The 11812-nt window shown below is 41.5% G+C and overlaps 1 protein-coding gene across 2 annotated transcripts; it reads right to left on the bottom strand.

Annotated features, from left to right (window-relative positions):
- Window positions 1–360: 360 nt before the first annotated feature.
- On the bottom strand, window positions 361–7655 carry UXT (ubiquitously expressed prefoldin like chaperone; the record flags this gene model as incomplete). Of its 2 annotated transcripts, XM_081126215.1 has the most annotated exons (7): window positions 7593–7655; window positions 7305–7411; window positions 6285–6366; window positions 6085–6152; window positions 5707–5814; window positions 671–734; window positions 361–453 (listed from the first exon to the last, which is right to left on the bottom strand). In XM_081126215.1, the coding sequence occupies exons 2-7, from the start codon at window positions 7400–7402 to the stop codon at window positions 400–402; spliced, it is 474 nt and encodes a 157-aa protein (XP_080982341.1). In that variant the 5' UTR covers window positions 7403–7411; window positions 7593–7655. The 2 variants fall into 2 exon arrangements, with proteins under 2 accessions (XP_080982341.1, XP_080982340.1); XM_081126214.1 differs by lacking the exon at window positions 361–453 and having other exon boundaries at window positions 614–734; window positions 7593–7646.
- Window positions 7656–11812: the final 4157 nt, after the last annotated feature.

Here is an 11812-nt window from a genome sequence, read left to right as displayed (position 1 = left end):
GATTGGGGTGTGGGAGAGGGGTAAACCTTAGGGCCTTAGGAATGAAAGGCTGATTGCCTTGGGAACAAACCTCCACCCTGAATTGGCTGGTTCTCCATGAAAATTAAAAGTGGTGTCCAAGGAAAAAAAAAGGGTCAGATGGGGGCCCAGGTTGCCAAGGCAACGGAAAAGAGGGCAGAGCAGTAGGTCTAGTTGCAAATGCTACCAGGTAACAGGCTGGAGGCAGGACTTCAGGAGCACCTTAAAGGTTCCACACAGAGATAGGATCTCTGAGCCTCCTTGTAACTTTGTGCTTTAGAAACGGAGCACCTTAGCAAACAGTAGGGGTTAAGGGGAAAAAGAAGGGCCATGTGACTCAAATAGGCATTCAGGCTCTTTAATGTCTAGAAAGGGGGGAAGTCAATGGCGAGGCTCCTCCGGGATATTCTGCAGGCCTTGTAGTTCTCTAAGCCCCTGAAAAAGAGGACAGAAGAGATTGAACAGCGACTAGGTTTAGGTCCTGTCCCAGGCTTGCTCTGACCTCTCCTCCCTCAGAGCCACTCTGGCTCCAACTTGGCTCCAGTTTAGGGGGACAGATGGGCCTTCCAGTTTCTGGCTCTCTCCCTTCCTCAGGTCACCACCCTAAATGCATTTGGAGACTGAGTCTGGGAATGGGGTGAGCTGCTCTCACCTCTAGCAACATGTGGATATGGGCTTTGATATTCATTGAGTCCTTGGTGAGGCTGTCGCTGAGCCTGGAGAAAAGAAACAAGAAAGTGGGCCCCATGATCATGAGGATGAAGCTTCTTCATCACTTCAAGAACTACCTATGTCCTAGGTCACTTCCACATGGCACATGGTAGGACATCCCACTATCTGATCTGGCCACCATCTGAACTACACTAACTCAAAGACATTTATTGAATCCCTACTCTATGCCAGGTGGTATTAGGTACTGGGGAGACAGCAGAAAACAGCAAAAATCTCAGCCTCGTGAAGCTCAAATTCTCATTTAGAGGGACACATGATGGAGTAAAATACAGAGTATGTTAGATGGTTCTAAGTATGAAGAAAAAAATGAGACAAGAGAGAATTAGGAGTACAGGAGTGGGGGCTGTAATTCTAATTAGAGTGCTTAGGGATGGTTTCCCTGAGAAGCATTTGAGTAAAGACTTAAAATGAAGAACTGAATCATCTGGATATATGGAAGATGAGTGTTCCAGACATAAGGGGCAGCAAATGCAAAAGTGCCGAGGTGGAGGTGTACCTGGCATATCTGAGGCACAGCAGAGGCCAGTGTGGCTGGAGAAGAATAAGCGAAGGCGGATTGCAGGCGGTGAGGTCAGAGAGGTAAGCGGGGGAGGCAGATATGTAAAACCTACCAGGTCATGGTAAGGACTCTGGCTTTTAGTGTAAGTGGGATGGGAGCCAGGTTGTGATCACAGCAGGGATGTGAAGTGAATAAGGTTTTAGAGGATCCATCTGACTGCTGTATGGAGAATTGACTGGGGAAGAGAGCTGGTATGGTAGCAGGAAGTCCAATGAGGAAGCTACTACAACAGTCCAGGTGAGAGATGGAGACTCAGACCACAGTAGCAGCAGTTGAGGTGATGAGAAATCATTGGATTTGGAATATATTTTGAAGGTAGAGTCAACAGGATTTACCAAAGGGTTGGATGTTGGGTGTAAGGGAGAGGGCTCAAGAAAGGCCTAAGCAACTGGGAAGCTGGAGTTGCCTGAAACCACTTTGGCCCTGGAATGTTGAGTTACATAAACCAGTGGATTCCTTACATAAGCCAAATGGGATCAGTTTCACAACTCAAGTGCCCATCAGTAGATGAGTGGATAAAAAAGCTGTGGGACATTTACACCATGGAATACTATGCAACTATAAAGAAGAATCTCGTACCGTCTGGGACAGTATGGATGGACCTGGAGAATATTATGCTAAGTGAAATAAGCCAGGCAGAGAAAGACAAACATCATATGATCTCGCTTATATGTGGAATCTAAACTTAATAAACTGATGAACAGAATAGATTCAATGACACAGAAGCATAGATCAGACTGACGAATGTCGGAGGGATGGAGGAGGGCGAGTGGGTGGAGGGGGAGAGAGTAACCAAAGAATTTATATGCATATATGCACAACCCAAGGACACGGACAATGATGGGAAGAGGGACTGGGGAGGGGGATGGGACAGGGTGGAACAGGTCATTGGGGAGAAAAAGGGACATCTGTAATATTTTAAACAAAAAAAAAAATTAAAAAATTCTCATTGACACAAAGGGTCAAGGGAGGCCTTTCTGAAGAATGAAGAATGAGTAAGAGTTAAACAATAGGAAGGTCTTTTCCACAAAGAAGGCCAAGAGGCAGGAAAGAGCTTTTTGAGGAGCAGTCAGGCCAGAGTATTAGAAAATTAAGTGAATGATAGAAGAAAATTGGTATAAGGTCCAAGAAGTAGGAAGGGGCTATATCATGTAGTATCTTGATATCATAAGGAATGTGGACTTTATTGTGCTGAGCTATCTGTAAATGTAGGAGTCAATTTTAGGGAAACTAAATACTGTAAGAAAGCAGAAGACAACAACATAGGATGCTAAATTAGAAAAAAAATAGTATAAACCCATTTATATATCAGTATCTCCCAAACTCAGATTTTCAGTTCAGACCTCTCTCCTGAACTCCAGCCTTTGGAGTTTTAACTACATCTTCAAAAACTCAACTTCAGCCTGGCCAGGTGTGGCTCAGCGGTTGAGCGTCGACCTAGGATCCAGGCGATTAGGGTTCGATTCCTGGTCAGGGCACATGCCCGGGTTGCGGGCTCGATCCCCAGTCAGGGGGCGTGCAGAAGGCAGCAGTTCAATGACTCTCTCATCATTGATGTTTCTATCTCTCTCTCACCCTCTCCTTTCCTCTCTCTGAAATCCATAAAGATATATATTAAAATAATAATAATAATAATTTTAAAAAAGCAAAAAACAACTCAACTTCAGTGTTTAATAAGCACCTCAGATTGAACTCCTGATCTTCCCCTCCAAGTCTGCTCCTCCCCTATCTTCTCCATCTTAGATAATGGCAACTCATCCTCCCAGTTGTTCAGTCAAAAACCTGACTCCTCTTTCTCTCACACCCCATATCCAATCAAGCATTCTATTTAAAATTGCAACTGCAACTTTTTAAATCTGCATTCCATGCTGTTCTCTGAAGCATTGTCAACCTGTGACACACTATATCATTTACTTGTTTGTCGTCTGTCTCCCCTGACTAGAATGTAAACTGTGTAAGATTTGGCAGAGATTTGGTCTGCTTTGTTTCCTGCTGTATCCCTGGGAACCAAAACAGTGTGTGGCACATAGTAAGCACCCAATGTATGTTGAAGGAATAAGTGAATGACTATTGCACTCAAAGGAACCTGAAGTCCTCAAAAGATGGTTGAGTCTATGTTTATGGACAAGAAATAGAGGATGGTGTTGTTGCCAGAAAGCAAGAAGGCTTTCAAGAATATCTAGGGTAGTGATCAAAGAACAGAGGAACAAAATTTATCAGCTTGAGCCCTTGATCAGGGACAATTTGAACATTAAAGAGAATAAAATAACTTACTGGTATAAGCTTAGTCTATGAAAAGCTATGAGTTCAGTGCATCAAAAGGAGAAAAATATAAAGTCATCAAATGCTAGTTGTAACACAAAAGGGATATATTTAAATTGTTGCTACTGATTTAATATGTAAGGCAGTGTTAATAGTGATACGGTTATTCTACTCCTTCTATAATGACATGTCTGTTTATGGGTGTGAATGTGTACTTCTTTCTGTGTCATCAGGAAAGAATAAACAAAGACTTGATCCTCCCACTCTCCAAACAGAGAAATATACTAAGAACAGGAAGGACTGACAGGCCATTTTGGCTACATTTAAAATAACCCCCCAAAAAAGTTCAGTTTGCCACAAGTTACTAAGCATTTTAGAGAAGAGCAAACTACACAGACTCACATCCTCTTCTTCTAGAAAGATTAAACTCCTAGGGATTCCTATTAATTATAATTAAGTAATAGAGATTCAAACACATTTCTTATCACACTTATAGACCATGCCAATATATCACAAAGACCAGACAAGGGGGCAGGCACTGACAACTTAAATACCCCATTTTAGGGAAAGACATCAAGTCTCATAAAATTAAAATCTATTTGAAAGGCTCATGAATCCTACGATATATCAAGGAGAGCTTTGTTATAAAAGCTGGTCTTGTTCTAAATGACCACCAGTTTAGAAATCCGTTGGCCCATGAGAGCAGGCCCCTTAACTAAATGGTTCAACAACTGGCCTGTTCACTAAGATTTAGAAATCTCAGCAGGTCTTTTTGGTCTACTAACACTGAAACCCTGAAAAGGTTTGAAAAGAGAAGTACTGAAACCCTAAGGGAGGCAACTCTGGAAAAAATGAATGTAGGAATAAAGAATAACATAACCTAGAAGGAATTTTAGATCAGTAGTATTCACTCTAGTGAGGCATTGCTAATCTAAGTACATTGCTCAGGGACCCCTTACTCACTTCACCTGAGCCATGCTCACCTCTCCAGGCAGTTCCTCTAACCCATTTGGCACACAGATCCCCTTGCCAAGAATGTTCTTCCCCAGGTAGCTCCCTGCCTTGTTCACTCAACCAACTGACTCAAATGCCACTTCCTCTGAAAGGCCTTCCCTAGCTACATTTCAAACCTCTCATCCATACTCCCAATCCCCCTTCCCTGCACAAAACCTTAAAAGCAACCAAAGCCCATACTTTCTTCCCACTTTACCTCCCCATCGCCATCAACAAAGATCTGCTTCAATCCCCACTTCAACCTGTTTCCAGCATTCACTTTCAAATTCATTCAACAAGCACGGAGTGCCTTCTATAGGCTATGCACTATTCTAGTCATTTGGGGAATAGACAAAGTATCTCCCTTTATAAACCTTATATCCCAATGGGAGGAGGCAATGAACATTAGAAATAAACAAATTGCACAGTAAACATTAGAAGGTCATAAGTACTAGGGAAAAAAGAAAAAGTAGAACAAGGGACGGGAATCAGGAGTGCCAGGGGTTGCAATTTTAAAGTTACATTACAGAAGACCTCATTGAGGAAGTGACATTTGAGCAAGACTTACACTGAGTGAGGAGAAAGGAGCCATGCAGGTACCTGGGGAAGGACTACTGCAGGCAGAGAAAAGAGCCACTGCAATCACTCTGAGGTGGGGTCATTCTGGAGTGTTTAAAGAAGCCTGTGAAGGTCAGTGTGGTGAGAGCACTGAAGGAGCCAAAAAGAAAAATTGGCAGGAGGTGAAGTTAGAGGTAACTTGTTTTATTGTTAGTGATTTATATAGGTTGAGACCCCATAGATCTGGTCAAAATTGTGGTTATGTGAAACAGAATAGGTCTTCTAGAATGTAAGCCTTCAAGAAGCCTTCTGTCTTGTTCACTGCTCCCTCCTTACCATCAAGTAGAGCCTGGCATACAGCAGATGCCCAATAAATGTTTGTTGTATGAAAAATACAAAGACTATTATTGAGTGCTTAATATGTGCTACACCTGGGGTTGAACTCTGCATTCCCACTTTCCTCAGCCCTAGGCCTGAGGAGGAGGGAAGATGGGTCCCTAAGTATCCCAGGAAGTGATGGGGAAAAGGAGAGGGATGTTGCAAATGGTGGTGTTCTTAGACACTATCCTCATGGAATAACTTACTCTGTGAGGAGATTGCTCTTACGATCAATAAACTTGAGAGCTTCTGCCAGTGTCAACTCCAAGAAAAAACCGTATCCAAGGGCCACGTAGATTCGTGAAGTGTCTGGGCTAGGGAAACAGTGGTTAGAGGAAGTGGGGGAAGTTCTTATCCCTATTTAGCATTAACTTATAGTTTAAGATTTTTTTACTCCCCTCCCCTGCCTTCCCCAAATTGAAGCTCTGGGAGGGCAGGAATTTTGTCCTATTTTATTCACTGTCGCATCTCCAGCACCTAGCACAGTGTCTGGTACATAGCAAATACTAAAAAAAAAATATTTGTTGAATGAAGGAAGGGGAAAGCTGAACCCTGCGGGCTTAGAGGGGCAGGTAGACACTCACACAACTGTGTCAACGAAGAAGTTACAGCCCAAATCCACCTGCATATATAACTCCGAGTGCTTAGCTTCCTGTGGGGCCAGAGATAAAGAGGTATGGGTTAGGGGTCAACTTTAGGTCAGGTGACAGATTTTGGTCTGGGGTATCTCCTCCCATGCCCCCTCCTTGCCCACAAAAAAGGTACCCAACCCTGGCATCTTTACCTGGAGACGCTCAATGACATTTCTCAGTTGAAGGTATTTGGACAGCTGCTCATATACCTTGTCACGATGGTCTAGTACCTTTCTGATGGGACATGATGGGACAAGAGTAAAATGGTAACAGGAAGCCCCGTTCTTCCTGGAATACCTCATATCATAACCCTCTGAGAGCCTCAAGATGGGTTTTAGTGCAGAAGTTAAGATTTGGACTCTGGGTCAGATTGCTTGGGTTTGAATCCAGGCTCTCCTTTTACTAGCTGTGTGACTTCAGTAAGTAAATAACCTCTCTGGGATTCAATTTCTCCATCTATAAAATAGGGATGACAGGTATTACCTCATAGAGTCATTAGATGGATTAAATGAGTGTTTACTATAAAGTGCTTTGAATAGTGCCTGCCAAATAGTAAGCTCCACATATGTGTTAGCTATTGTTTATTAGTATTATTTTACTACTCCCAATGCCTCCCTCCAATCAGACTGTCCTATTCTCACCCTAGAAAAATCCTCCATCCCTTTTAGGATGCTCTTAATACTAGTTCTGAACACCCTACTTCCTCCTCAGACTAATGATAGTAATAATAACTTTTTATACTCATTGACCCTCTAGTATACACATTAAATCCTTTACAAGAACTGAAAACTTAAAACCACTGCTTGAGGAAGGTTCCATCAAGTTCCCCATTTCACAGATGAGAAAACTGAAGCACAGAGAGGCGAGGCACGTATTCAAAAGGATGGCTAAATGGCTAAAACAGGTTTCGAACCTGAGAGCTCTCGGGCCTAGGAAATCTAGCTCTTAACTGTTCAGCGACTTCCAAGGCTGCGCATGTGCGGACATACCCTCTATTAAGACGCCATGTCCAAGTTGCACCCCGACTGTAGCCCCTCCTTCCCTCTCGATTGGCGCGTAGATCCGGGGTCCGAAGGCCTTGCCCACCAATCAGAAGGCTAGGCCCTGATTCCTACCGCCCCGCTCACCACGTGGCACGTTTCTTACACCCCGCCCCCCGCGCTGTCACTCACTGCAGGTCCCGCTGCAGCACGTCAGAGATGAAGGCTTCATAGCGCAGCACTTTCTCCCCGGTGGCATCCAGCGCCCGCCGTTTAGGGGGCGTCGCCATGATGGGGTCCTAAGGAACGGGGAGGGGGAAGACCACGTTGGCCACTCAGTTTAGCCTCATGCACAATACATCTGCGCCCTCTCAACGTTGAGAGTGGGCACGTCCGGCTTATACTTAGGAGGGAGTCCGCCTTCTTCCCCTTCCAACTCTGGGACCCCGCCACCCAGGGATACCCAAACGAAGCCCTCACCTTAGAGCCGCCAGCAATAAGAAAGGTTGGTATGAACCATGGCTTCCGGGTGGCGCGGCTGAATGACGTAAGAAGAGGTCGCGGGCCAACCAAATAGCCAGGTGGTGAGGGGCGTTCCTGAACTAAAGAAAAGGGCTGAAGCGGAGAAGAGAAGGGCGGGGCTTTACGGAATCCCTGGAGATTGCGGAAGACCGCAGAGCGTGGAAACCGGTACTGCGAAAGCGGAGCTTCAGGGGACCCTTGTGTGGCTGGTGGGGGTGGTGTTTAGAGGGATTTGGTGGGTTCTGGGGCAGCCGGGACTCACAGGTAGAGGTAGAAAGTAAAAAGCATTTAGTATCTAAAAGCCAGCGCGTTCGAAGCAGGAGGGTAAGAATTGATTATGGTTCTGGTCTGTAAAAGGGGAGTACATCCCTGTGATCTATCGCCCTGGATTTTTTTTTTTTATACGGGAAGTTTGGCTTTGACTCTTGGTAATGGGAATGAATGTGAGCATTTAAAAAGTTTTAAACGGAGACAATTTTTCGAAAATTCATCCTTGATCATTCCAGCTCTGCAGCGCACAGTGCAAAACGGGTTCCAGCAGAAATTGACAACGCACTATGTTTAAACATCTCACTTAACAGGAGCGTTAAATGGAGGGTCGCTGAAGTACTCTTCCCCAAGATCGGCTTTTATTTAGAAATAGTTTCTTTCTTCCTTTTTTTTTTTTTAAAATGTGTAAGCTTTTTATTAATTTTTTTTTTGCGTTCAAGTTACTGAATGAATTTATTTCCCATGTTAGATTTTCAAATAATAGCATCTAACCCAACAAGTAAGTACAGGCCTGAGCCTGAAGAAGAATCCAGATGCAAGGATTCCCCAAATGCTATTCCTGCCTGCATACCCACCCATGCCAGGGAACTCTTCCTAGATAATTTGTGTGTTTCATGTGTAAAAAGCAAGTTTTTCCCCAAATGTTCAAAACCTAAGAAAGTCAAGATTTTCTTTGCCCTTAGGATAAAATGGTTGCAAAGCAACATTGAGATTTAAAAACAATTTTTGATAAATCTTCTCATGTTACATATAATTTAAGTTACATTTAGTGTGATTGAAATAAACACTAGATAGTTAGACAAATATTGCCAAATTAATCTATATTGTTTTCCTATGAAAAAGGGTATTAACATTTATTATCTTTGTTTAATATGGAGAACAGAGTTCTGATGAGCTGGAGATGGGTCTGTGTAAGTCTATTGCATTTCACAAACAATTTTTACTTTTTAAAACCATGTTTCCAACTTTATTTTTACATTTCAAACCTATAGAAAAGTTGGCAGTGGACACCCATATAGCCTTCACTTAAACTTAATAGTTGTTAATATTTGACCTCATTTGCTTGCTTTCTAGACCACAGGATCATTGTTGACACGGCTGTATAGCATTCTATCTTTTGGATGGCCTTGGGTGCTTTTTTTAAATTGAATTTATTGGGGTAAGAGTGGTTCACAAAACCATACAGGTTTCAAGTGTACAACTCAAAACATCATCTGCACACACACTATACATATATATATGTATACACACACACACACACACACACATATGTTTTTTTGCTTAATCCCTTCAACTTCTTTCATCCAGCTCCTTAACTCCCCTCCCCTCTGACAACTGTTAGTCTGTTCCATGTATCCATGCCTCTATTCCTATTTGTTCGTCAGTTTATTTTGTTCATCAGATTCCACATATAAGTGAGATCATATGGTATTTGTCTTTCTCTGACTCTTCTTTCACTTACTTAGCATAATAATCTCCAGGTCCATCCATGCTGTTGCAAAAAATAAGATTTCCTTTTTTTTTTTTTTTTACGGCCGAGTAGTATTCCATTGTGTAAATGTCCCACAGCTTTTTTATCCACTCATCTACTGATGAGCACTTGGGCTGTTTCCAGATCTTGGCTCATAAATAATACTGCAATGAACTCAGGGGTGCATATATTTTTTTGATTTAGTGTTTTGGGTTTCTTTGGATATATTCTGAGAAGTGGGATCTCTGGGTCAAAAGGCAGTTCCATTTTTAGTTTTTGAGGAAACTCCATACTGATTTTTACAGTGACTGCTCTAGTCTGCATTCCCACCAACAGTGCATGAGGGTTCCCTTTTCTCCACATCTTCACCAGTATGTGTTGTTTGTTGATTTATTGATGATAGCTATTCTGACAGGCCGTGGAGTTTTAATTTCTCATTGTGGTTTTAATTTGCATCTCTCTGATGATTAGTGATGCTGGGCATTTTTTTCATATGTCTATTGGCCATCTGTATGTCCTCTTTGGAGAAGTGTCTATTCAGATTCTTTGCCCATTTTTTAATTGGGTAGTTTGTCTTCTTGGTGTTGAGTTGTATAAGTTCTTTATATATTTTTGAAATTGACCCCTTATTATGTATCATTGGCAAATATGTTCTTCCATTCAGTGGGTTCCCTTTCCATTTTGTTGATGGTTTTTTTTGCTGTGCAAAAGCTTTTAGTTTGATGTAGTCCCATTTGTTTATTTTTTTCTTTGTTTCCCTTGCCCAAGGAGACATATTGACAAAAATATTGCTACAAGAAATTGAAATTTTACTGCCTATATTTTTAATAGGATTTTTATGATTTCGAGTCTAACATTGAAGTCTAATCCATTTTGTGTCCATTCTTGTGTATGGTGTAAGTTGGTGGTCTAGCTTCATTTTTTTGCATGTATCTCACCAATTTTCCCAACACTGTTTATTGAAGAGACTGTCTTTCCCTCATTGTTTGCTCTTGCTTCCTTTATCAAATATTAATTGACCATAAAGGTGGGGGTTTATTTCCGTGCTCTCTATTCTGTTCCATTGATCTATATTGCCTGTTCTCCTGCCAATACTATGCTGTTTTGATTACTATGGCCTTGTAGTATAGTTTCATATCAGGTAATGCGACACCTCCAACTTTGTTCTTCTTTCTCAAGATTGCTAGAGCTATTCAGGGTCTTTTTTGGTTCCATATAAATTTTTGGAATATTTATTCTAGATCTGTGAGATATACCATTTGTATTTTAATAGGAATTGCATTGAATCTATAGATTGCTTTGGGTAGTATGCACATTTTAATGCTGTTAATTTTTTCTATCTATGAACACAGTATATCCTTCTACTTATTTGTATCTTCCTCAGTTTCTTTCTTCAGTATCTTATAATTTTCCCAGTACAGGTCTTTTACCTTCTTGGTTAAATTTATTACTATGTACCTTATTTTTTTGTTGTTGCAATGGTAAATGGAATTGTTTTCTTAATTTCTCTTTCTGATAGTTCATTATTGGTGTATAAAAATGCCACCTATTTCTGAATATTAATTTTGTGTCCTGCTACTTTGCCAAATTCATTTATTAGATCTAGTAGTTTTTTGGTGGAGTCTTTAGAGTTGGCCTTGGTTTTTGGCCACTCCTTTGTTACTGGATGTTTGGATGTGTCCAGGTTTTTTCGTTGTTATATTCCAAGGTGGTAAAACAGTCTTTGCTTTCAAATGTTTTGTGTGCAACTATGATTATTTCCTTGCAATAAATTTCTAGAAGTAGAATTTATGGATCTAAGCGAGGTGACTGCATTGTAAATCAAGTATCAAGTGACAATCGTATACATACTCCTGATAACAAACTTCCTCATCTAGGCTCTACATCTGGGTCAGTAAACTATGGCCCCTGGTTTATTTACCCTTGTTGTTTTTCTACTGCCTACAACCTAAAAATACTATTTACATTTCTATTTGTATTTTCAAATGCTTGAAAAAAGTAAAAAGAGTATATTGTGACATGTGAAAATTATATACAATCTAAATTTCAGTGTCCAATAATAAAGTTTTTTTTGGAACACAATCACACTCGTTATTTTACTTATTGTCTGTGGTTGCTTTCATGCTACAATGGCAGAGCTGAGTAGTTGCCAAAGAGCCTGTATTGCCTGAAAACCCTAGTGTATTTTCTGTCTGATTCTTTTTAAAAAAGTTTGCCAACCCCAATCATGTCAACTCCACACAATGATGTCAGTCACCAATAAATAGGTTGGGACTATAAGTACATGGGCCTCCCCAGCAACCTCTGACCTGGCTTATGGGTGGGCATTTTCAGGCTGGGTGGTATGAGGCAGATCATGTCTCTCATGTCTGTGTTTGTATTTTCTCTTCCTCCATTCCATTCAACCTACTACCCCTAGGCCTCCCCCAGCTCTGCA

Source organism: Miniopterus schreibersii, assembly GCF_964146895.1.
Source record: "Miniopterus schreibersii genome assembly, chromosome: X".
Taxonomy (NCBI): Eukaryota; Metazoa; Chordata; class Mammalia; order Chiroptera; family Miniopteridae; genus Miniopterus; species Miniopterus schreibersii.
The sequence above is the reverse complement of the archived record's forward strand: the minus strand, read 5'-3'. Positions and strand labels throughout refer to the sequence as shown.